At 40.4% G+C, this 26,378-nt stretch overlaps 1 protein-coding gene across 1 annotated transcript in view; it reads left to right on the top strand.

Moving 5' to 3' along the window:
- The first annotated feature begins 1,119 nt into the window (after window positions 1-1,119).
- The window catches only part of Tmem236 (transmembrane protein 236), a 44,234-nt gene continuing 18,975 nt past the window's right edge, over window positions 1,120-26,378 (top strand). The window contains exons 1-3 of the mRNA XM_038335502.1: window positions 1,120-1,376; window positions 20,279-20,351; window positions 25,846-25,990. Coding sequence (XP_038191430.1) covers window positions 1,120-1,376; window positions 20,279-20,351; window positions 25,846-25,990 — 475 coding nt within the window. The remainder of the gene's footprint in view (window positions 1,377-20,278; window positions 20,352-25,845; window positions 25,991-26,378) is intronic.

Here is a 26,378-nt window from a genome sequence, read left to right as displayed (position 1 = left end):
AGTATTCTAATGTCACCTTCTGCTAACCCCTGTTCTGCACTGCTGGCTCTTGCTGACCATTGCAGCTCCCTCGGTGATTTTCTGTCTGAAGTGTCACCAACATCCCTCCCTCATCTTAGTCATCCTTTATCTTCCCTTCCCTTTCCCATGGCCCAAAGACAACGTTGTCTCCTGCTTTAGCTTTATTGTACCATGTAGTTTACCCCTTTGGCCCTTGCTCTCTGATGTTCTTTATAGGCTTGTTCTCTTTATTGGACTCTGAACACTTTCAGAACGGACAACCCTGTTGCTCATCATCACCCCATAATACCAAGTACAATGATCATCCTGGAGCCTCAAGTAAAATTTATGCTTCACAGGTGGATATGCATTTTACATATTGCATGTGATTTTTAGGCAACATACAGAGTTCCAAATGCGGAAATCCTGGTAACAGGTTTCTAGCAATATCAAGGCAGTTTCCTGACCAGTGAATGAAGAACAGTATAAATTTGTGTTGCACATCCATCTGCATGAAATAATGAATGGAGATAATATCAGGTGGGATTCAGGTTCGGAAGCTGATAAACTAAATCCAAACTCCCTTTCTCAGAACTTTGAAGAATTATAAAGAGTCATTTTGAAGATGAAGACTTAGGAATTTGAGTATCTCTCCGAAGAATTTACTTATATATAAAAACGGGACTGAAAGCATAGATGTAATCTTGTAAATGAGAGCTATTCTTTTCAACTTTAGAATTACATTATTCTAATGGTTCTCACTAATAAGGGTTAACTATTATGTAGATGATGTGCCAAAATCACCTGCAAACATTACGTTAAAAAAGCAAACAACAAAATCCTCCATTTTTACCAGTGTTCCTTGCTTGAGAGCTCTTCTGACTTCTAATAGGAGCTGTGTAAATACATTCAGTCGTCACTTCTACAGTGCTTCTGTTTCTTTAAGAGACTATGGTTGTTAAGTCAAAAGATCATTGAAGCATATGAGGGTCAATAAAAGAATAAAACCACTGGTTAGCTATTCGAGTACAAGGAACTTGATCCCAGTGTGTGTTCGCATGCTGCTCAGAGTCAACAGGGGAGTGCCAGAGCCTTGGCTGCTTGCTGCTGCTCTTCAGGATGGTTTCTGGCAGAATAATTAAGCTGGTGTTTTTTGAGCTTCTTGAGTTTGCTGCCTTCTCCGTTCCTACCCTTGTGATGATGGAAAAGTTTGCCCATGAGTATCAGAAAACAAAGAACGGAGTTGAAAGAACACACTATTGGCTCATTGTTTCCTGCTCCATTGCCTATGTGGCTGCAGTGAGTCTCTTGATCTGGGTTCCGATAAAAGTTATCTTATTCAAGAAACGGCATCTTTACAAAAAAATTGTAGGATGGTAAGTAAAAGAGCTCATTAGCGGGGAGTGCCTGCCATGTTTTTAATCCATGAATGTGATGTGTACATGTGTGCCAAGCATATGAACTTAGCACTAATGTGTGTTAGATTAATGATGGCATTGCACTCACTGTCTTTAAATATTTGTATTGATATTGTGGTATCTTTTATATCTTCTATATACACATATTGATGTTCTACTATTGCTACATTTTCTATGATCATTTTTTTTCTGAATAACAAATTGCAAGATGTGTTGGTTTGAATGTTGCCAGTACTTGTACTTTCTCAGTACACTGAACTGTACGAAGTCTCCAGAGCTGCCCTACAGACATCATGATCAGAAAATTAGCAGGCAGAATTTCACTTTTGTGTCAAACTGAAAGTAACATCTCTTTCTAAGAGTTTACATAGCACTTGGTGGGTCTAAGGCACAATTTGGTCGATCATTAACTGAGATGTTTTAGGAACTTGATTACTAAGATTTAAAAAAAAAGAATGCTTAAAGTGTCGGTAAGCCATATGAACCCTTGCAGGGAGAGAACATGTCTGTGGTAATACAGAAGTACCTTAGACAAAGAGTTGATGTTGCCAGATTCAGTGGCATATGCCTACACCCAGCGGTCAGGGGGCTGAGGTAAGACGATCCAGGAGTTCTAGGTCAGGGTGGCCTACATAACAAGACCCGACTCTCAAGAGAAAGGAAAGTGAACACAACAGCAACAACAAAGTCACCTTACTCTGGCGTTAACTATCAGTTTTGACTGGTGAGCTTGAGAACAATCCCTGTTCTTATTGCATCTTTCCTTGTAGATCTTCAGATCTGGCTCTCACTTATCTGGGAATTCTTTATTTCCTCTGAGAAGTTGAATTCTCTTTGTTACTTTGTTGCTGATCCTTGACTTTACAGGTGGGCAGTGTAGAGAGAATTTGAAAAGGAAGAGCTGAGTGTTGTGATAGAATTTCGGACAGCAATGTAAAAGCCTCACAGCAGCACCAGAGTGATCTTTGGAAGGATGCTGACACAGAGAGCTAAGCTAACCCAGGGCCTCTTAGGTACTGACACTGGACATGGCTCCCTGAACCTCGCCAGGGCACTTTCTGTTCCCTAAGATCAAGGCTTCTCAGACCTAACTCATTCTGTGGTTGGCGTTGCTTTTGTCAGTGGAAGGCAGAGACTTTCCAACCTTAGCGGGTGCCTCAGGTTCACAAATGGAATGTCTTAGAGGTGGACCATACACCCCAATTTCCTCAAACTGTCCAAGACTGTTAGATGAGCAAAGGATTTTGAGGCCATGGTGGCAATTCCCAATGACAGCAAGAGTGAAGGAGGACAGTAGCCCACTGCAGGGCCTCCGTCCCCAAGGCTCTTGGCTTTGATGGTTTGTTTGGACCTTGGCTCATTTTTCTAGCACCTTATGCTCTTAATGTCATTCAGATGCCCGACTTTCACATGTAATTTATTATCAATATGATGAGTATTAAGCTATAATTGCTTTTTCACAGATCCTGTGTGTTGAGGACGTTATACATAGATTTTTTATTTCTTAATTCTGTGCCACCTCATACAAGTATTTTGACTCAAAAGATATTTTTAATGAGCATACCAGTATTCCAAAAACAAAACTGATACCCAGAAAAACTTAGCAACTTTCCCAAAGCCAGTATAGTAAGTGATAGAACTGAATATTAGACATTGGCCTATCTCAGTCCATGCCTGATATTACAACCACTATTGTAGACTATCTCTGATGAACTTGGGTCTCTAGGGCAATTGAGATTGAGGAGAAGTCTTTTGCTTCTAGTGTTCAATGCATGTTGCATTCCCACCCCTTTTGCTGTCTGCTCCAACTTCATGTTACAAGTCTGTCCCGAGTAGTCCATACATCAAAGGGTCTTGGTATTTTGCCACAATTTCATCTCTCAGTGATCTCTTCTGGGGAATCCTTTGCCTGTCTTTAGTTTCTATTTGTGGGTGAGGCTGGCCCCAGGTGCTGTAAATGGCTTTACATAGATATCAGTCTATCTGTAATTTCGGTGAACTCAGCAACTATTTCCTCATGGGCTCATTCATGTACTCTATCTAGTGGTGACCTCTTAGGGCCATTAAAGAGAAGAAACAGCTCATGAAAAAAACTTGTAGGCATTTTATATACTCAGCAAAGCTAAATTTAGACTTTATGGCAACTCAGTGAAGTTAGGTGCTGCTGTCCTCATGTTCTATCTGGAGAAATAGAAACTTAAAGTCATAGCTTTGTTAAGAGATACAGCTGCCTTGAAGTGGGTCTGGGATTTGCAAGCCCAGAGTTGTCAAATTCTGTGCAAGTCCTTCTGGTTTCAGAATTTTTTCTTTCTTCCTTTTGATTTTGAAGGCCAACCATGGTTTACTTAAATGGCATTAGAATATATTTCTCCAAAAGATGGATATTTCATTAATACTCATAACATGATTTCCAATGATATTTTGTCATTTGAACACATGAGAGGCAGCATAGTGATACCATTATAACCTCAAAGTTGTTTTTGTATTTATACACATGCAATCATATACAGGGCATTAAACCTTAGTTGCTACATGAAGATAGCTTTAACAAAGAAGATAGTTTTAGCCAGGTGTTGGTGGTGCATGCCTTCAATCCCAGCACTGGGAGGCAGAAGCAGGTGGATCTCTGAGAATTCAAGAACAGCCTGGTCTACAATGGCTAGTTCCAGGATAGGCTCCAAAGCTACTCAGTCTCAAAAAAGAAAAAAAATAGTTTTACAAAACAGTAGAGGGGATCACAAACATTATTGTTTTAATTTATTATTTATTGTGTAATATAGGACCCAACCATGACAAGCTCAATAGAGGCCTGGGTCTCAGTAGTTTTCCCTAGGGCAATACTTGGTTGCAAGAAAGACCATAAACTGAGACTACCCAGGCACCACCCAGGAACAGACCATCCAAAGAAAATTCCTAACGTTCCAACCATTGTAGATAGGATCACCTGCCAGCACACACCCATTGCTTTTCACCAGGACACCAGTAGACAAATGCCAGCCAATCAGGATTGAACCCGTCACACCAAACCCTGCTAATGTAATTTTTCTGGTTTTTGCCTTTAAATAGTGCTCTCTAGACGGGTGGGGTACCTCCTCTTGCTGCTGCACTGACAAGGCCCATGCCGGCTTGCAATTATGTGCACGATAATAAACCTTGCTTATGCATATAGGTGAGTCAGTCTCCCTGGTGGTCTTTTGGGGTCCCCACAGACTGGGCACAACAATTGTTGAGTAACTAGGTAGATATTTGTTAATATAAAGTTTCACAGATGCTTAAATTCATAGGTTTGATATTGATGAGACTATTTGAGAAAATCCCCCAAAGGCCCACATGAACCCTATAAAACTGGTCATCAGAGAGAGGGACCAGAGGACTGATAAGAATCTGTCTAAAGGACATGGGTAAGAAAGAGCAGACATGGACTCAAATCTCAGCTTTGACATTGTCTTATGTGAGTTATTTATATTCTCTGAGCTTTAATTTTCTCAAGAACAAAACAGGGACACTTTTAGTTTCCATTTGGGGGATTAAAATAATAACAAAGAAACAATGTAAGATTGTGCATCTAACATTGCTATTATATATGTGTTAGTGACTATCCTGGTCTGGTTATTTCCATCTAAACTGTGAACTTGTTTAATCCATAGAGTAATCATGAGAAATGGATGATGTTGCGATAATACTGGAGCAAAGTAGATGCTGTCTGTGGTACGCCTAGAATCTGAGGAATTTTGTAGGATCTCTTTTGGCGTTTGGGCATGAGAACCCATACAGTGATACTCTCAAAAGCAACTTTTGCATTTACACAGGTGCTTTGAGTTTCTCTTTCTCTGTGACCTACTGGACGATGCTGTGAGACAGCCAGGTGGCTATAAATCTTTATAAAGAGGAAGTGAGTCACAGAGCTGAGGACTTACACTAAGTCAACAGCAGAGACTGAACTTTCACTTGTGCGAAACACTTCCTCATTCTTTCAGAATCATTGTTCCTTTCTTCACTGCCTGTTGTCATTCGTATGGATTAGGGAGAAGCAGGGTAGAATAGAGAAAAGCGTGTAAGTAAATACCCAAGTGTGTCTGCCAATTGGTAAGAGAGATCCTATCCTGGGCATATCAGAAGGCTCATCGGAGACAGGACAGCTCTGGAGGATACAGGGAAATTCCTAGATTGCCTCAGACCCAGAGCTGTGTTTCAGGGATTCTTCCTATTCTTCTTCACAAGAGAATTCTTTCAGACTATGATGTATCAGGAGTCTGCGGGGTCACAAAGTTTCAAAGGCCATACTTTGACTCGGGAGGCAGAGGCAGGCGGATCTCTGTGAGTTCGAGACCAGCCTGGTCTACAAGAGCTAGTTCCAGGACAGGCTCCAAAGCTGCAGAGAAACCCTGTCTCGAAAAACCAAAAAAAAAAAAGGCCATACTTTGAATGACATTTTAGTTTGCTGCGATTTTGCTGTCGCTTTTTTAGGTAATGGAAATGGCAGTGGTGGTAGGTGTCATCATAGTAAAACAGGAACAAGTACTTGATCACTTGATAGGTGCCATGCATACTTCCGGACATGTTATCTATATCTGTTCTGTCAACTCCCTAAACTTGATACTTAACAAGCATAGCTCCCCTCTTATAAACGAGGACACTGAGTCACAGAAATTAACAGGTCACACAAACAAGAGGTGCAAGAATATCCCTTGGATGACTGTCCGCAGAGTCTACTGTTAAGACACACAGCACCTGTAGCTTCTGTGCTGCTCTGCACAGACTGGCTAACCTGCAGGGAATGCAGCCCACTGTTTTCAGTATGGTATCAGTAATCATTGTGTTATTATTGTTGTTGTTATTATTATTGTTTATGATTATGATGGTGCTTTTGAGGTAGGACCTCATGTAGCACAGAAGCACCTCAAACTCGGTGTGTAGCTGAATTCTTGAACCTCTTGACTCCACCTCCCAATTGCTTGGATCATAGGAATGCACACCCACTCCCAGTTTTGTGCAGTGCTGGGGGGACCTTTTGCACACTAGACAAGCAGCCTGCCAACAGAGCTGCGTCCACACCTTCATACCAGTACTGGTGCCTTAGAGTAATTTTCTTTACCAGATTTCCCATTCAGCTGTCACTTTCATCTCTATGAAGAATCAGTGACTTATCATTTGCGTCTGTATTTCCTTCTTTACTCTACCCCATAAGTCAGCAAGAGTCACTCTTTTGGCCATTACCCACCACCGTAGTCCAGCATTTCTTCTCCTGTGGACCAGCTCTCTGTTCCCTGTGATTGTTTAGCTCACCCCAATTGGACTTTCATTTCCAGTCCCACCAAGGATTTGATTTTCTGGCATTGTTATATATTCAGATACAGTCTCAGGCCCTTGTTCTGAGTTTGTTTAAGGAAACACAAGGAACATTTTTTTAATTATGGCTAGGGTTCTAAAGTCTGTTCATCCCTCAATCTTGCCAAGTTCTTTTTAATATCATAGTGCAGTCACATGTGTTTAAAGATGGAATACCTTCTGGGAAATGGGTTTCTTGACCCTTCAAAAAGTAAGCGCTTGAGTCCTCTACACACACTGTGTACTGTTGAGGATATTTTTATTTGTTTGGAGTACTGAGGATCAAACCCAAGGCCTTCTGCATGCTAGGCTGGCTAGTCCTCTATCACCGAACTACACCCCAGTTTATTATTTGCTTTTTATACTTGAGGCCTAGAATTCATTATATCCCTGCATCCATCTCCAAAGTGCTAGAATTAGAGGTATGTAAAGAGAGTTTTTTTAATTGAAATATTTAAGTGTATTTTCTTTTAAATTCTCACATAATAATGATACCCATTTTGGAGGCACACTGAGGCATTTCAATACATGTATTTGATGTATAAAGATCAGGTTAGGGTTACTAGCATATATATGTATATGTCTTTAGATGTCTTCAACTTTACACTGGAAATATTCATTTTCCCTTGTATGTGAAATACTCAGCTAATGTATTAACTGTGCCATCCTATTGTTATCTTTCCCATCAATCTGCACCTCTGTACCCCTTCACCATCCTTGCTCTATAAAATTCCATCTCTGCACTCCTCCTGCCACACCTAGAAACTTGTTTAATAAGTAGCAGTGCAATATAAAACAACAATAAAAGTTTTGGATAGTAAATGCAGAGGCCACTACCATGCTTATCATCATTTTACTATTATATACTGTACACAGATTGTATGTGATCTACTTTATGATTGGCAGCACAATACATATAGTATACATCACCACAAATGTGTGAGTAAATCCTTGTTCTAGGACTATAATCTGGCTATGACCTCGCCAGGTTGGAGGAGTTTTTTCACTCCATTGTCATCTTTTGAAATTACTGTAATATATGTCACACATTGTCTGCATCCTCACTTTGTGGCCTGTGGCTGCATTCCTCTTGAAGAAAGATTTTTGAACATCAGCTTTGCCCCTTAAAAATCAACTTGGTGGCTGCAAGAAATCTGAGAATTCAGTGTCTAGGCTGTTTCTTACAAGATAGATAGATGATCTACCTCCCTGACTCTTTAAAACAGGGAGCTTAGTAAGTTCTATGGTTCTCTAATTACCAGGATTGTCTTTAGTCCTGGTATTTATCAGACAAAGCCTGCCACTATGTAGCATCCCTCCTGATTCACTTTCAAGACTTTGCCTCTCTTTATATACCAGTGGGCTTGGCCATTACCAGGATATCTTCCATCATTCCCCAACACCTACTCTCTATGTTCCTTAAGCGTATTATCCATTGCCAAAAGCATAAGCTGCCATTTCTATGATTTGTCTCCAGGGCAACTTCTACCAGCACACTGTATCTATTTGTCCCAACATTTTTCAGACACATGAAGGTCATCATGTCACCCCACTGTCCTCACATGTGGCCCTAGCTAGCCATTCTGCTTTTTTTGGTTTGCAGAATTCCTACAGTCCTTCTCGCCCCATAGTTCCTAGGCTTTGTACAGTTTTGGAAGTCTCCTTGGGATGCTGGCTGGCTTTCTAATGACTGGATATCATATCCTGATGTACTTCTGATGAAAATGCTGACTTCAACCATCAGTTCAATACCATTGACTTCATCTGTAGTCATACCGCTAGCTTTATAAGGGTTTAGTCAATTGAAACTTCTAGAAGACTTGTTTCAAAGTAGAAACTTCTAAAAGACTAACTTCACAACAACTACAACATATATGCAGAGGACCTAATGTAGACTCATGTAGGCTCTGTGGCTGTCAATTCAATCTTTGTGTGCCCTATGAACCTTGTTTTATTGATTTCTATGGGTCACATTCTTGTGGTGTCCTCTACCCCTCGGGATCCTACAATCCTTCCTCCCCCCCTTTTTGATTGGGAGAACTTTAATGACTGTTTTTATTTTCTTAGGGGTTACAGGTCAATTTATGTTGTTTATCTGATCTTTGCTAAGTGGTATCTATGAAGAAAATTGCCATTTTCTTTTAGATTTTTCAATTTTATGGAGTAAAAATTTTTAATCTATCCCCTCATGATTCTTTGGATTTTATTACGTCCCCCTTTTTTATTTCTGATTTTGTTAATTTGGAGATTCTCTCTCATCTCTTAGTTAGTTTAGATGAGGGTTTGTCTATCTTGTTGATTTCCTCAAAGAATCAACTGTTTTATTGATTCTTTGTATTGTTTCCTTTGTTTCTATTTCAGTTTGACTAACTGCTATCTACTCTTGGGTGTGCTTCTTTTGTTCTAGAGCTTTCAGGTGTGCTGTTAAGTTGCTAGTATGAGATCTCTGCAGTTTCGCTATGAAGGCACTTAGTGTTGTGAACTTTCCTCTTAGTGCTGCTTTCATTATGTCCCGTATGTTTGGGTGTACTGTGAATTCATTTTCATTGGATCCTAGGCAATCTTTAATGTCTTTCTTTATTTCTGTCTTTACCCAGCAGTCATTCAGTAGAGAGTTGTTTACTTTTCACAAGTTTGTAGACTTTCTGTTGTTTCTGAAACTTCAGTCTATGGTGATCTGATAGGATGCAGGGGTTTATTTCAGTTTTCTTGTATTTGGTGAGACTTGCTTCATGACAGATTATGCGGTCACTTTTGGAGAAAGCTTCATAAGATGCTAAGGAGAAGATGTGTTTTTTTTTGTGTTTGGGTGAAATGTTTTGTGGGTATCTGTTAGGTTCATTTGGTTTATAATGTCTGTTAGCTCCAGTATTTCTCTGTTTGGTTTTTGTCTGGATGACTTGTCCATTGGTAAGAGTTGGATATAGAACTTTCCCACTATCAATGTGGGGAGGTCAATGTATGATTTAAGCTTTAATAGTATTTCTTTTGCAAATGTGAGTACCCTTATTTAGGGCACAGATATTAAGAACTAAAGCATCATCTTGGATTTTTCCTTTGATGAGTATGAAGTGTCCTTCCCCATCTCTTTTGATTAACTTTGGTTTGAAGTCTATTTTGTTAGATATTAGAATGGCTACACCAGTTTGCTTCTTAGGTCTATTCGCTTGGAAAAGCTTTCCCAACCCTTTACTCTGAGGTATTGTCTATCTTTGATTTTGAGGTGTGCTTCTTATATGCAGCAGAAAGATGGATCCTGTTTTCACATCCACTCTGTTAGTCTATGTCTTCTTATTAGAGAATTGAGACCATTGATAATGAAGGATTTCAATGACAAAAGATAATTGCTGTTATTTTGTTGTTGTTGTTGGTAGTATGTGAGTATGTGTATGTGCATGTGTGTGTGTGTGGTTTCCCTTTGGGTTTCACTGGTGTTTTCATGGGTGTAGTTAACCTGCTTGGGTTGGAATTTTACTTCTAATACTTTCTGCAGGGCTGGATTTATAGATAGATATTGTCTAAATTTGATTTTATTATGGAATATCTCGTTTTCTCAACCTATGGTGACTGAAAGTTTGCTGGGTACAGTAGTCTGGGCATACAACTGAGGTTTCTGCAGCCTGCAGGACATTTGTCCAGATTCGTCTGGCTTTTAGAGTTTCCATTGATAAGTTGGGTATAATTCTCATAGTTCTGCCTTTATGTTACTTGCTTTTCTTCCCCTTGCAACTTTTAATATTCTTTCTTTTGTTCTGTATATTTAGTGTTTTGATTATTATGTGATGGGACTTCCTTTTTGGTCCAGTCTATTTGGTGTTCTGTAGTTAGGGTTTCTATTGCTGTGAAGAAACACCATGACCACAGAAACTCTTATAAAGGAAACATTTAATTGGGATGACTAGTTTAAGATCAAAGGTTTAGTCCATTATTGTCATGGCAGGACATGGCAGTGTGCAGGCAGACATGATGCTGGAGGAGCTGAGAGTTCTACATCTTCATCTGCAGGCAGCAGAAGAAGAGATTACCACACTGGACATGGCTTGAGCACATATAAGACCTCAAACCCTGTCCCCACAGTGACACAGTTCCTCCAACAAGGCCACACCTCTTAATAGTGCCAGTTTCTATGGCCAAGCATTCAAGTTCATGAGTTTATGGGGTTTATAATTATTCAAACCACCACAAGTATGCTTCTACTTTTACCTTTATAGGTATTTCCTTCTTTAGGTTAAGACAACTTTCTTCTATGAGTTTGTTGAAGATATTTTCTGTGCCTTTGAGCTTGGATTCTTCTCCTTCTTCTATTCCTATTATTTTTAGGGTTGATCTTTTCATAGTATCCCAGATTTCCTAGATGTTTTGTGTCATGGATTTTTTATATTTAACATTTTCTTTGACTGGTGAATCTATTTCTTCTATCGTATCTTCAATGTCTATGATTCTCTCGTCCATCTCTTGTACTCTGTTGGTGATGCTTTTATCTGCAGTTCCTGTTCACTTACCTACATTTTCCTTTTCTAGAATTCCCTCAGTCTGTGTTTTCTTTATAGTTTGTGTTTCCATTTTCAGGTACTGAACAGTTTTATTAGTGTCCTCCAACTGTTCATTTTTTCTTGACTTTTCTTAAAGAATTTGTTTCTTCCATTTTCTTGCTCATCTTTTCCTTGATTTCTTTAAGTAATTTATTCATTTCTTCTGTAAGGATCTCTGTCAGTGTCATAAAGTTGGTTTTACTGTCTTTTTCTGTGTTTTACCTGTGTTGGAATTTTCAAGGCTTGCTGTAGTAGGATACCTCGGCTCTGGATGCTGTTTATTATGTTCTTGTGCTGGCATCTACACGGCTGGGTTTGGGGTGATTATAGGTCTAGGTGCTTGATTTCTAGGTCTATTCTTGGATAGGTGTTTGGTTCCTTGGTTTCTGTTTCCTCTCTGGTCTTCTGGCCTGTGTGGCCTGTGGTTAAGCAGGGGGTCTCTGCCTGAGTTGCAGAATGGTACATGTCAATGAGAAGGGAGGAGAGGATCCGGGGATTGTGTTTGGGGCGGGGAAGCACTGAGGGTGTAGAGGAGATCTATATGCAGACATTCTACCTGGAGTTCTGGTGGCTAGTATGGCCTACAGTACAGCAGGGAGTTTCTGCCTGAGTTGGGGCCTGGGATATGGTGACAAGGAGGGAGGGGTTTAGGGATAGTGTGGGGGGAGCATTGAGAGAGTCGGGGAGGTCTGTGGGAAGCCCACCTGGTCTTCTGGCAGGCATGACCCGTGGTGAGAGTAAGGAGGTCAGCAGGCGGCTGGCCTACCTGCTGGTAGTTTCCTCGTATCCCTATTGGCTATAACTCTACCCGTTTAATCACTTCCCTATTCAGTGACACCTTTAACATCATGAAAGCGTCACTCAGAGTTGACTATATTTTCTGATGTCTGCAAGGAAGTAACTTCCTTAACTCCTGCCAAGTTACGTAAAATGTCTTCAACTAAATGATGTTACCAGAAATTCTTCAGGTTCACAATAATCTAACAGTTTCCTCTTCTGACTTAAGCAAATGAGAAGTTTACATACATAACTATAAATTCAGCTATCTGAACTTCTTTGTAATTCCCATTTCTCATTAGCGCAATCCTCTTCTAAATAAACATTTACAGATTAGCCACTCCCTGCTTGGCAGGCTTGTTCCCAAACTGACAGCAGGATTCTAATGACCATTTCCCAGGATTAGCCTCACATTCAAGACTGTCTACCCTCTAACCTCTACATACCTCTCCAAACTATCAAATATAGTGATATTTGTATCACTATACAAATCCTTCATTCAGTTCTTGCTAACTCCAAGCAATTAAGTCTCTCACCACACTGGGTACTGCATCCTTCCTAAAAGATTTGGGCTCTACTCTAGAAATTGCACAATTATGCAGGGAAAATACTGATGTAACTCTGGCAGTTATATGTCTGTATTTGTGGTATATGTGTACATTTGTGTTGCAAGGAGAGGCAGCTTGTTGTTTGTTCTGGCTGCCCGGCTAGCTTAAACCCAAAATAAAGACACAGAAATTGTATTAATTAAAGCACTGCTTGGCCCATTAGCTCTAGTTTCTTATTGGCTAATTCTTGCATCTTAATTTAACCCATTTCTATTCATCTGTGTATCGCAACATGACTGGCTTACCAGCAAGATTCTAACCAGTGTTCATCTCAGACAGAAGATACATGGCGTTCCTGTGACTCTGCTCTCTTCCTCCCAGCATTCAGTTCTGTTTTCTCCGCCTACCTAAGTTCCACCCTATCAACTAGGCCAAGGCAGTTTTTTATTCATTAAACAATGAAAGCTACACATGAACAGAAAAACCTCCTTTACCACATATGGGTGCATGTGTGAAGCCCAGAGGTTGATGCCAGGTGTCTTTCTCTATTGCTGTCTAATTTTTTTTCTTGTTAGATAGAATTTCTCACTAAACCAGGATCTTGCTATTTTGGCCTTGAATGGCCCTAGGATCCTTTGTCTGTTTCTGCCTCCCTGGTGCTGAGCCTCACAGGAACACTGCAGTGCCTGGCTCCTTTACACCTGCATAACAAGCACTTTCTAGTTCCTTCCCCACCCTCTTCAAAAATTATTCTTTATGCCCCACCCTGTCTTGCTCCGTCATGGTGCCTTGCATGCAGCAGGTTTTCAGGTTTGGGTGTGTGTGGCCACAGAGTAGAGAAAAAGGTCACAGTGTAGAGAGAGTTTGAGCTGAACTTGGACAGATGAGAGTAGAAGACATCCCCACAGGTAAGGGAATATAATGTACTGACAGGGAAAGAAGCATGCATGTTTTAAAGGGTGGGAGGGGATCAATGGGAACTAGCAGAAAGAAAGAGCCAGGTAGCATCACCGTCATTGGGAATAGGAGATTAGCAGTAAGTACATCTTGGATTAGAACTCAGCTTTTACATCTTAGGGGATGACGTGGAGTAAATTAACTAAACCTTCAGAATCAGCTTCATCGTCAGTGAGAGGCTTTGTGTGGCGTCTGAGTGACAGAAACACCATCTTTCACCATCGTGTTTGGCATTCAGTAGCAACTTAGAAGGCACAGGAGTGTTCTGTTTGATGGCATTCGGAGCAGAGTCAAGGGAGCCTCTGGTAGGAAACTTTGATTTAATGACTTAGGGAAAAGAGAATCTTATAAGTTTCTGAACAAAGAGTCATTTCCCAAGTAATTATCTGACCTCTCCCCCACCAAGCTTCCTCCATGAGTAATCTCAGGGCAAGAAATTGCTGCACAAACAGGAAGTGTTAACCCATTGTGGCTGAGTTTGTCCTCTAATCATGGGCTCAATTCCTGGGAGATTCTTCTCATTGTCCGTTCAGCGATAGTGTCTGTTGAAGCCATGGAGCTTGCTCTTTTCCAACATGTACCTGTCGCTGTGCCCACAAGTTTCCCTTCCCTCCTTGCTGTATGTAGAATGGTGGTATCCTGTTAGTTTAAACATAAGGAGACATTCAAAGATTCGCTGATATCTCTGGCCAAAATTCTCTTATTCTGCAATATTCTAGAATTGCTAGAGCAAAGTGTTTAAGCTTGCTGATATAGCAGAATTTGCTCTCTCAAAGTTTCAGAGACTTAGGAGTCTGCAGCCAAGGTGTTGGCAAGTCTGTTCCTTCTGAAAAGTCAAAGGGGGAGTGTTTCCTATGCCCCCCGGGAAGTATAGAGTGGGGACCAGCCATCTTGCCACTCTCTGATCTTGATTTCCATGTTTCCATGGCATTTTCCTGATCTTTCCTGTCTTAGAAGTCCTTTTGTGCTTGTCTGCTTTCAGAAATGTTCCCATAATATTAATCTATCCCGATATGCTATTTTAACTTAATTACTTTAGTAAAAACATTATTTTCAAATAGCTTGTATTTTGAGGGACTAGAAAAAGAATAGGGATTCAGTCATAACTAGGGTAAAAACTTAACCCCACAGCATACTGTCCTCTGAACCCTCAAACTTCAAATTGTTTCCTTGCAGAAAATGCATTCATTCTAGCATCTCAGAAATTCTTATTCATTCCAGTATCAATTCTGCAGTCAAGAGCTCATCTAAACATCATCTCAAAGTGTCTCAAGTCACTATCTATGAGCAAAGCTTAGGAATATGGTCCTGGGTCAAAAATCCTTTCTATCAGGGACCTATGTGGAACAAATGAAAAGTGGGTTACAGGGCCCGGAGAGATGTACTGAGAATGTTTGGTTCTCTTGCAGAAAACCAAAGTTCAATTTTCAGCATCCAGATTCAGGGGATCTGATGGCCTCTTCTGGCTTTTTCAGGCACCTGCATGCACGCACGCGCACACACGCAAACATGCACGCATGCATGTGCACACACACACACACACAAGCAAACACATAACTTCATAAATTAAAAAATACAAATCTTTAAAAAGTAGACTGTTTCCAAAATCCAATGGTGGGACAGTAGACATTACCATTCTTTGACAGATAAATAGGGAAAGGAAAAGCAATGGTTTCCAATAAAGATCAAGCCTAGAAAGGAAAATTCCATTCAGTTTGAAGTCTTGAGGATGATTTTCTGCTGCTGGATGTTCTGTTCTCTGGATCTACCTTCTAGGCCCAGCTCTGCTGACTCCTGGTTGGTGGCCTCTGCTTTCTGAATTCATAGAGAAACCTCAGCTTGTTCAGTCCCTGACCCATCAGAGCCACTGTTCCTCTAGGGGACATGTTTGGAGCCAAATAGCTCTATCAGCTCATTTCTTCTGTAGAGTCTCAGAAGCCCAAGAGCCAGTGTCCCCATCATCTTCCACACAATGTTTCTGCTGATGTGGTGGACTGAACTCACAGCCACAATCTTGATTGTCTCTTCTGAACATGTTTGCCCTGCCCCCGCCATATGGCTGGAGTAAGATTTTTCTACATAGTAAAGTTCTAGTGTCCTTCTTCTCACACTTCTTTGTTCAATTTATTTAATCTTTTATTCAATTTATTGTTCTTCAGCTACATTTTTTTTTTAACCACAAACACGAGTCTGTCTCCTGACAGACTAACACCTTCAGTTCTCTGCTGAGTGAAGTCCTCCATGCTGTGTCTGGTTCACTGCTTGCTAGTTGTTGAGGTTTGAATCTGGGAGGTTTTCATAGGCTCATAGCACATGGTTCCCAACTGTGAGGGTCTTAGGAGATAGGGGTCTGGCTGCTGGAAGTAGGTGACTAGAGGTCTGAAGGGCAGACCTGCCCCAGGTTCCACTCTAGGGCTTTCTGCTTCTTGTCCATTGCCATGCAAGGACTATATACCACGCCCTACTGCCATGAGCTATAGTATGCTTTGTGCATTACGACAGTCTGAAACTGCAGCCAAAGTCAACCTTTTATGCCCATGTTGTTCCTGTCGGGTATCCTGTCACGGTGACAGAAAAGCAACTAATACATAATTCACCTGTCTTCTGCCACCATGCACAAAGCTGCAACCCTCCTTCCAGGTCCCAATAATATGCCCCCTGTCTCTACCTCACACATCAGAAGGACCTTGCTGGTCAAATTTCTAGCAGCTATCTGTTCACCAAAAAAGCATCTGTTTTCTGAGATGATACATTTTTTTTTCTGAGCCTTCCTCTGTCTTTTCTGAGCTGTTCAGAATCTCCCATCCGTCTTCGCTTCCACCACCAACCCCTCCACAGTGTTCTGGGCTTTTCTGATGCACAACTCCCAAGGTCCCCATCACTCACTTCCAGAGCCATGCCTGCTTTTTCGGATATTTCAGCAGCATCTCTCCCCCAGTGGCATAGCTCTGTTTCCTTCCCTGCTCGCTAGAACAGCGTGCCCTCCGCTACATGATATAGTCAACACAAGGTTACTGTTCACTAGACTAGAGTCCAGGAGCCCGAGACAAGGTGTCAGCTGGATTACTGCTGGGGAATGTGAGGGACCTTTATTACTAACCTTTGTCCTAGCCTCTGCTGGGTTTAGGTAGTCCGTGACACTTCTTGGTTAATATGGAAATCACCAAGATTTCTGCTTTTACTGCCAGATGGCATTCTTCCAATGTTTCCATGTCTTTTTTCTATGCTCGCCTGTATATATTGATTATAGTAAGTTAGGGCCCACCTTAATGATCTTACGTTAACTGGATCATTCTGTCCAAAAATTGATTTCAAAATGAGGCTGTGTTCCAAGGTACTAGGGAGTTGGAATTTCAGTGTGTCTTTTGGATAAGTACGTTATTTAATTCATGTTCCTTACTAATAAATTATAAGCAGGACCTAGCAATATGTGAGCATTTTAAAGAAACATAAGTAGGGGTTGGTGTTTACATATTAGCAATCCCATTAGTTTATATGTAGCAGATATTTTACAACACCATACCAAACCAATGGAATAGGTAATCAATAAATATCTTGTAATTAAAAGCTAGCTAATATAAATGTTGGAAACACCCTATAACACTGTGATCAGGAACCATAACTTACCACATGATCTATTTGTGTCACACAGCAGGTACAGCAGATACTTTAGAGTCTGGTATGCAATTGTGACTACATTGCTATTATAAGTGATTACAGTTCCCATCAGGTTTTAAGTACTCCACAGCTGGGGAAATGCATCAGTAGGGAGGTACATACATTACTGTGCTTAAAAATCTGGAAGAACTCCAATAATTGTATGTAATTCTGTAAGAAGGTTCCAATAAAAATGGAAGAAAAGCTGGGTGGTGGTGGCGCACGCCTTTAATCCCAGCACCCGGGGAGGCAGAGGTGGGTGAATCTCTGGAGTGCAAAGCCAGCCTGGTCTATATATGGGATTATCTTTAAATGAGTTATAGATAATTTCAATTTAATTTGTGATGAAAGTCTGTATTTTATTTTACTCATTTAGATTTTATCTCAAGAGGATACCTCAGGATTCACTAGATTCTCAGCTGGTTTATATACATAAAATGATTCAGAAACTGTTCTAGGTGCTGGAAACCAAGAATAAGCCATTTAAATTAAGTTAAGTGAGATGAAGGAAAAGGAAGAGGGCAAGCAATAAAAATGGAAGAAAAGCTGGGTGGTGGTGGCGCACGCCTTTAATTCCAGCACCTGGGGAGGCAGAGGCAGGTGAATCTCTGGAGTGCAAAGCCAGCCTGGTCTATAGAGCTAGTTTGAGGACTGCCAGAGATGCACAGAAAAATCCTGTCTTGGGAAAAAATAAAACAAAGCAAAACAACAACAAAACAAAACAAAAACAAAAACACCACCGCCACCATCACCACCAAAAAAAAAAAAAAAAAAAAAAAAAAGAAGAAAACCAACAGGATTTCAAGTTGTCATAAGGGTCAATCAAGTACACAAATCATGTATAGAAGGAATGTATGAAAACAACCAAAGTTGGAGAAATAGGTGACAGTGTAGAACCAGATTCTACAGAAGCAGGTTTGGTAGAGCGCCCCCAGCAGGAGGAACAGATGACAGTGTGAAGCTCTAGTCAGACAGAGGAGAAGTCCTCATGGAGAGATCCTGAGATAATCGGAAAGCTGGAATGGCTGGAGTGAAGTAGGGGAGGAAGGTAGATGGTTTTAAAGGCAGAAAATAGGAGATCGGACAGAAAGGATTTCTTGAAGAAGTTGTGAGAAGACTCCATTGTATTTCAATTGCATTGTGCATTCATTAGCGATATCTGTGATTGTAGTACAATATACATGGCATAAAATTTATGACCTTAACAATTTTGTGTACTGCCCAGAGGTATTAAATGCATTTGTGTTGCTGGGCTACCATCGTTGTCAGCCATCTGTCCATAAACCTTTCTCATCTTTCAAGACTGAATCTTTGTCCCCATTAAACACAAATTTCCCATCCCTGCCCTTAGCCTCCTATTTTTGGAGATATAGTGACAAAATGCATTTTACATTTTAAATGTGATCCCAAGGATGAGATGGAGATGGGTGGTAGCATAAGAAACTGGGTTCAAATCCCTAGTATTCATATAAAAAGCTTGGCATGGATCGCTGTGTGTACCGTAACTGTAGCATTGTGGGGGCTGAGATAGGTGGATACAGAGAAATCACGGGGCTCAGAGTCTAGCTGAAATGGTGAGGTTCAGGTTCAGCAAGAGTCCCTGTCTCAAGATATAAGGCAGAGATCAGTAGAGGAAGACACTATGGTTTCAGGAACGGGAAACTCTATCAGGAAATCCTGTTAGAGAAGCACAGATGGGAGACGATGGTGAATGGACTGTAGTGAGCAAAGGGTGGGTTGGCCTTGGACTGCAGCAGGAAGTCAGAGCGGATGGGCTGATGTGTTAGAGTGGCTGTGGGGAAGGACTCTCCTGTCTTTCAGAAGCATTTAGTCTGAACCACTTCTGTAACATTCAGTAGGGATGCCAGTTGGTACACTATGTATTGAGTGTCTTGGGAAAGTAGGTTAGTAATTCAAAACATGAGAATGAGGGCAGTAATCGAGGGAGATTATTTAGAGAAAAGCTCAGAAATATCTTCTGTACATTCTCCATTTTCAGAGGTCAGGTTATAAGGAGGAGAACCCCATGTATGCTTAGCCATGGTCTCTTAGGGAGCCTCATGTTGCAGGAATGTAGTTCTGGTCTGAGACAGAAAGAGTAGCAACCAACTTCCTTCTTTATATTTTACTTTACTAAAAAGAACAAAATGACTAGTTTCTGATGTGCCAGCTTTAAATCTCATTGTACCTAGCATTCGCCATATGCACTGGGTGTGGCATACAGAGGGATGCTGTCTCCCTTGTTAATTATGCCTGTGTCTAAGATATAGAGGCATTCGCAGAAGTAAGAAAAACTTCTTAACAACTCAAAGCTATTCAATAGTTCTTATATTGTGGGGCACTTTATACGAACGTAGTTAATTTAAGGTGTTCAGGGAAAGAGGAGATAAATGTTTTATTGTAACAAAAAAAGATTTGCTAGGCTGGCACCATGACTCACTGGCTAACGTGTTTATTGCCCAAGCATAAGGACTTGAATTCAGTTCTCTAGAACCTTCATAAAGGGCCAGACTCTATTTTTATGGGAGTTAGGAGACAGGGACAGGAGACTCTCCAGAGTCTCCTCATGGGCTAGTTCACCACACCCAGTGTTAAAATAACCATAAACCCTACCTCAAACAAGGTGGAGGTGAGGCCAATACCCAAGTTATCCTCTGACTTCCACACACCTGCTGTACTGCATATATGTTTACACACCCCAAATCTCTGACTATCTTTTGTCTTGTTTATTAATTCAAGATATTAAGCATCCATTGAGTCTTCCCTGTCATAAAACACAGTGTGATATTTATTTTATGTCTCAATCACTAGTTTGCTAACTATTTAGGCTATTGGGAAATCTCTCATCCCTTTGTTGGAGAACAGAAATCTGTTCTTTTTTTCTGCACACATTACTTTTTGCCATACTCAAACATTTGGGAAATGGAAATAGGGAAGCAGTGAGCTTCTTAGAAAAAAAAAAAACTTAGATGAATGAAAGAGGAACTATGAAGTCAGCGACATATAACAGGAACTGTCAATATGCTGTTATTGCTGTTGCTTATTTTTTCTCCTTTGCTAGGAGACCTGTTCTGATGATGTGCGTGGTGCTCACCACCCTTCCCAGCTTCAGCTTTTCCATAGCAGCCACCGAGGTAAGCAATTTTCATTTCTTCTACTGCGGGATGTCGTGGTCTTAAAATGCCGTGGTTTTGATTCTCAAGAGAGTAGTATGCCCAAAACATATTCCAAAGTTTATTCCAATCCAATCTTCTTCCAAATTGAAATATATGTACATATATGTATAATCCTTATTGTAAGATAATTATTACCTCTGTGATTTGAGGGATAGTTGGTATTTTAAAATATATATTACTTCTCCTCTTACATATATGACATAAGAGTATATTTCAAAGCCACAAAGAATAAAAAACTCAGGCAATCTACTGTCTTACACAATTGTCTCTGTTAAGTTACCCACTGATAAATGTTTTACACATGTTAATTATGCTGATAGTCTTTTGTTTCAATAAACTAGAGCTCCAATAGGTTTCCAGGAGACAACCAGACCACAGGACAGGATGATTGGAAGCAAACTTCACAGTGTGAAACAGCCTCACTTTCCACAGAAGTCAGCGAAGGCCTTACCAATGATGTCATTCACTTGCAAGGTGTTGGGAAAGAGGACAGCATCATCAGCTTGGGGGGAGGGAGCTGCGGAGGCATTCCCAGAAGTTCTCATTTCAGTTCATAAAATGATGGCATATCTGGGATATGGTAGCCGCTTTTCATTATTTACAAAGTGGTCTCATTCATTGTATAGCTACCTCTCCTCTTTTTTATTAAATTTCCATTAAAGTGCTTGAAGCATAAGTGTATAGTATCAATGGAATGTCACAAAACAGATCCTTGCGCCAACACCTCTCAGGTCAAGAAATGCAGCTGCAGCCCCACAGGCTCTGTCTCCCTTTCCTCCCTTCCTCCCTCACAAGATTACTTTGACCGTGACTTCTATAACAGAGCCATTTACCTATATTTTGAATTTTCTGTTAGGGCAAGTCAAATTATAACCACATTTATTATGGTTATAATGTACGATTATAATGTATGCCTTCTGGCTTATTCAAAAGTATGATGTGAAGGCCATTCATACTTTTATGTCTAGCTATAGGTTCACTTATTTTCATTGCTATAAGACTCAAGTATTTCATCTTAAAAGCTATTGCAATTTATGTCTTTATTTGTGGTGTTGGGATTGAACCTTGGGTGCTAAGCACATCCAAGGTTCGCCAGCCTAGCCCAATGCTGCAGTTTACACTTTAGTCATACAGTTCCCTTGTGTTGTTGCTGCTGCTGCTATAGTGAGGACTGAACGGGGACGGGGGCTGAACGTAGGAGGCAAGCTTCTAGTACTGAGCTGCATTCTCAGTTCTAGCAGTGCTGTTCTCTTTTTTAAAAATAATTTATTGTTATTACACATGCCAGTCACAGTTTTCCCTCCCTCTTCTCCTCCCAGTCCCTAATCCCAATCCCCACTCTGTCCCCCATCTACTTTTCCTCCATTTCTCTTCAGAAAAGGGCAGGCCTCCCATGGATATCAATCAAACATGGCATATCAAGTTGTCGTAAGACTAAGCACCTCCTTTCTTATTAACTGAATAAGGTGACCCGGTATGAGGAGTAGAGGCTCTAAAGCTGGTAACGGAGTCAGAGACAGCCTCTGCTCACTCTTGGGAGTCCCACAAAAAGACCAGGTTATACAACTGTAACATACATGCAGAGGGCCTAGGTCAATCCTATGCAACTCCCTGGTTGTCAGTTCAGTCTCTGTGAGTCCCTATAAGACCAGGTTAGTTGATTCTGGGGGTTTCTTGTGGTGTCCAGAATTCCTCAGGCTCATACAGTCCTTCCTCCCCATCTTCCACAGTATTCCCTGATCTCTGCCTAATGTTTGGCTGTGGGTCACAGCATTTGTTTCCACCAGTTGCTGGATGAAGCCTCTTTGATGACAATGGGACTAGGCATCAATCTATGAATATAGGAGAACATCACTAGGCATCATTACATTGATTTTTTTTTGCAGTCATGTTTGGTTCTGTCCTAGGTCTCTGAGCTATCCAGCCTCTGGATACTGACCTATCTGGCAGTGTCAGGGGCAGGTTCTCTAGTGGTGTGGGTTTGAGGCTGGACCACAATTTCTGCTCCTTTTTACCCAAGCTCATCTTATAGGCAGAACAAATTGTAGGTTGAAGGTTTTGTGGCTGGGTTGGTATTCCGATCCCTCCACAGAATTCTTGCCTGGCCACAGGAGATCAGCAGTTCAGTTCATCCCCTATTGCTAGAAGTCTGCTACCCAAGCAGTTCCACTAAATCAGGAAATAGACAAGGCTGTCCACTCTCTCCATGTCTACTCAATATAGTACTTGGAGTTCTAGCTAGAGCAATAAAACAACTGAAGGAGATCAAAAGGATAGAAACAGGAAAGAAAGAAGTCAAAGTATTGCTATTTGTAGACGATAGGATCCATAAGTTTCCCCCAAAATTCTACCAGGAACCTCTTACAACTGAGAAATACTTTCAGTGAAGTGGTAAGATATAAGATTAACTTAAAAAAATCAGTGGCCCTTCTATAGTCAAACAATAAATGGGCCGTGAAAGAAATTGGGGAAACAACACCCTTAACTTATAACCCAAGCAAGAGAAAGACCTGTATGACAGTTCTTTTCTTGACGATAATATTAGTTGTTTTGATATTTTGAGCTAATGTTGCCAGAAACTTGCCTAAAAATTTTTATAGATGTGATTATATCAGTTGATTTAATGCATAGGAGTAGAATAGATGGGTTATACTATCTTCAACGATCCAATATAATGAAACATGCTTTTTCAAGCATGTTTCAAGAGAGACTGTGATGATGTCTCCATAGACTTCAGTAGCAGAGAGTGGATGTGTGCTCAGCTTCATGTTCTTTACAAGAACTTGCTCTTTGTTTTTAGATAATCTGAGGGATATGTTTTTGAAACTCATTGTACTTTAAAACATTTCTTCTCCCCAAAGATGGTGTTTTCATCTTTGTTTATTTAATCTTTGCTTCTCCTTTAAATTTGATTTGATTTACAGAGTGAACAGGTTTGTAGCATGAATAATAAAAAACCCAGAGGCAGATATTGGGGTTCAACCTGAAGATCAGAAAAACAAAGCAGCCAAGCCACTAGAGAGCTCTTCCCTCTAAGAAATCCTCAGACTGAAAGAGGGGGAGTTCCTGTCTCATCCCACCTTATACATATTCCTCTCTAGTACTGGGATTAAAGGTGTGTGACTCCCTAGTACTGGGATTAAAAGTGTGAGCTACCACCAACTGGACCTGTTTCTGAAGTGATCTCGTGTAGCCCAGGGTGGCCTTGAACTCACAGAAATCCATTTGCCTCTGTCTCCCAAATCCTGGGATTAAAGGTGTGTGACACCACTGCCTGGCCTCCAGTGGCTTCTGGTCCTCAGATAAGCTTTATTCATAAGACAAATAAAATATTATCATACAAGTTCTATTTATGTATGTAGGAATACACACAGAGGAAAAAAAAACATTAACGGGGAAGAGGCCATAAATTTGAAAGAGAACAAAGTGGAGCGTAATGTGGAAGAGTTTGGAGGGAGGAAAGGGAAAGGGAAATGATATAATTATATTATAATCTCAAAAAATAAACTATTTGAAAAAAATCTATTTGAAAGTGCTGTTTACACATTCAAATTGCAACTCTTTTAAAATGTAGGTACCATAAATATGTTCACCCTGGGAGTTGCCTTCACACTTTCACTGATGTCTTTTGATAAGAAGCTTTTTGCTTTGTAACAGTCTGCTTCATCAACTTCGTTCATTTGTGTAAAATGCTTCTGATGAGAGAATTAAGATTTCTGTATCTAAATTGCGAAGTCCTAAAGATCTTATCTTATTATGAACTTATCCCATCTTGTGGAAAATGTATTTCTTCACCTTCTTTGAGATCCACAGTCCAACTTTAATGGTTGTTTGTTACATTGTATAGGGGTGGGTCAGTTTTTTTTTCTATGGAGCAGAGAACCATGCTTTAAAAACTCCTTTGTCTGCTTCAACAGAGTCCTCTTTGTTATAAGCCTGGTGTCCATGTGTTTGACCTGTCCCCAAGCATCTAGTGTCGCCACTTTGCCTAGCTGTTTGTCCTGTGCTAACTCACACCCCACTACTTATTCTATAGCTTTATAAGCATTCTACAGAGGCAGAGGAGCAAACCGTTCTACCTTCCTTTCCACCTATAACTTCTGCCCTTTTTATTTCCACATGCATTTCAGAATATGCTTTACAATTGACATGCTGATTGAAGTTGCAGTTAATGGTTTTATATTTAAAAAATCTCAGTTTTTTCGTCATGAGGAGTTAAAAGAATAGATTCATTTGGGAGTATTTTCTTAATATATGTTTATACAGTTTATGAAAAGTGATGTTTAATTTTTCTTTGTTTTTAGTAAAGCTTATAATTTTTTCCTGGATTTATTAGACTCTCTGAGATAGCCAAGACAAGTTGACTAGCATTGGTTACAAAGGTATCTTTGTCTTGTTTCTCAGAGAAAACTTCGAATGTTTCACAAAGAGTATGATGCACCCAAACTTGTTTTGTTGTATTGTTTATAGATACCATAAGCAGATGAAGAAGAAAGCTTAGCTGAGCTTACCTGATACTTTCAGGGCTCTGTTTAGAAGTAGAGTTGGAAGGAGTGGTCTATTTCACCTTTACTGAGAAAACACACCCACCCACAGACGCGCACACACACACACACACACACACACACACATTCACACACACACACACACACACACACACACACACACACACACATTCACACAGACATACAGTGTCTTAGGATTTCTACTGCTGTGAAGACCATGACCATGGCAACCCTTATAAGAAAAACATTTAATTGGGGAGGGGAGGCTAGCTTACAGTTTCAGAGGTTCAGTCCACTATCATCGTGGTGGGGAGCATAGCCGCATGCAGGCAGACATGGTGCTGGAGAAGTAGAGAGTCCTACATCTTGCAAGCAACAGGAAATGGTTTAAGTGTCACACTGAGCGAAGCTTAAGCAAAAGAGACCCCAAAGCCCACCTCCACAGTGACACACTTCCTCTAACAAGGCCACACCTCCAACAAAGCCACACCTCCTGTTAGTATCACTCCCTTGGGGGCTGTTTTCTTTCAAGCTACCACATCCACATGCAGAAACACAGACACCCAGACAGAGGCACAGATACACCAAGATACACACACACACACACACACACACACACACACACACACGGAATGAGGATCAAATTCAGGGCCTCATGTATGCCATGTAAGTGCTTACCAACTGAGTTATATATGCAGTCTTTTATTATCATATTTTTCATTCATCTGCGGGGCTCTACTTTTAATAAAAGATGATTCCACTTGTGTAAAACCCCTTTGCATATTTAGAAATTGTTCAAAGCTTTGTGATTAAAACCCGAGAAGCTAAAAACAGAGCTTTTAACTTTTTCAGTAAATATATTTATGATAAATTTAGTACTGTCTTCAAACTATTGACAGAATTTAGAACAAATAATTAAATGTGCTTAAATGACTCTCTGAAAACAGGTTCAAAAGAATGGCAGCGTGTCAGTTCCAGTTTTACCGACTGACCCCACCTGTGACCTGCCAGTGTCTCTGATTCTATTATCCCTGATCGTTGTTGACATTGTTGAGAGACTCAGGATATACCCTCTAAGGGGGCGTCAAGAGAGTAAGTAGCCTTTTACTTATCTGACCTGTTGCTTAATGAACAAGTAATGACAGTGGTAGGGGTAACCCCACTGAGAGAAGATTGAAAATGAAGATACCTAGACATAAATATTTTAAACATACTTGCTATCAGTCATTATTACTTATTTGTATATTGGTAGTGCCTATAGATCTGTAAAATAATCAAATATTTAATACCATTAAAGCTTAATACTTGCTCTAGGAAAAAAACATTGACATATTATTTTAGAAATGTTCTTAAGTCCTTAAATTTTAAAGAATAAAATAAAATTGAACTCTGGTTTGATAGCACACACACCTATTTCTCAGCTGAGGTAGGAGGACGAAGAGTTGAAAACTAGCCTGAGTTACATAGACAGATCCTTTCC

The sequence above is a fragment of the Arvicola amphibius genome, chromosome 6 (assembly GCF_903992535.2).
Source record: "Arvicola amphibius chromosome 6, mArvAmp1.2, whole genome shotgun sequence".
In the NCBI taxonomy this organism is placed as follows: domain Eukaryota; kingdom Metazoa; phylum Chordata; class Mammalia; order Rodentia; family Cricetidae; genus Arvicola; species Arvicola amphibius.
This window is presented reverse-complemented; position numbering and strand designations above follow the sequence as displayed.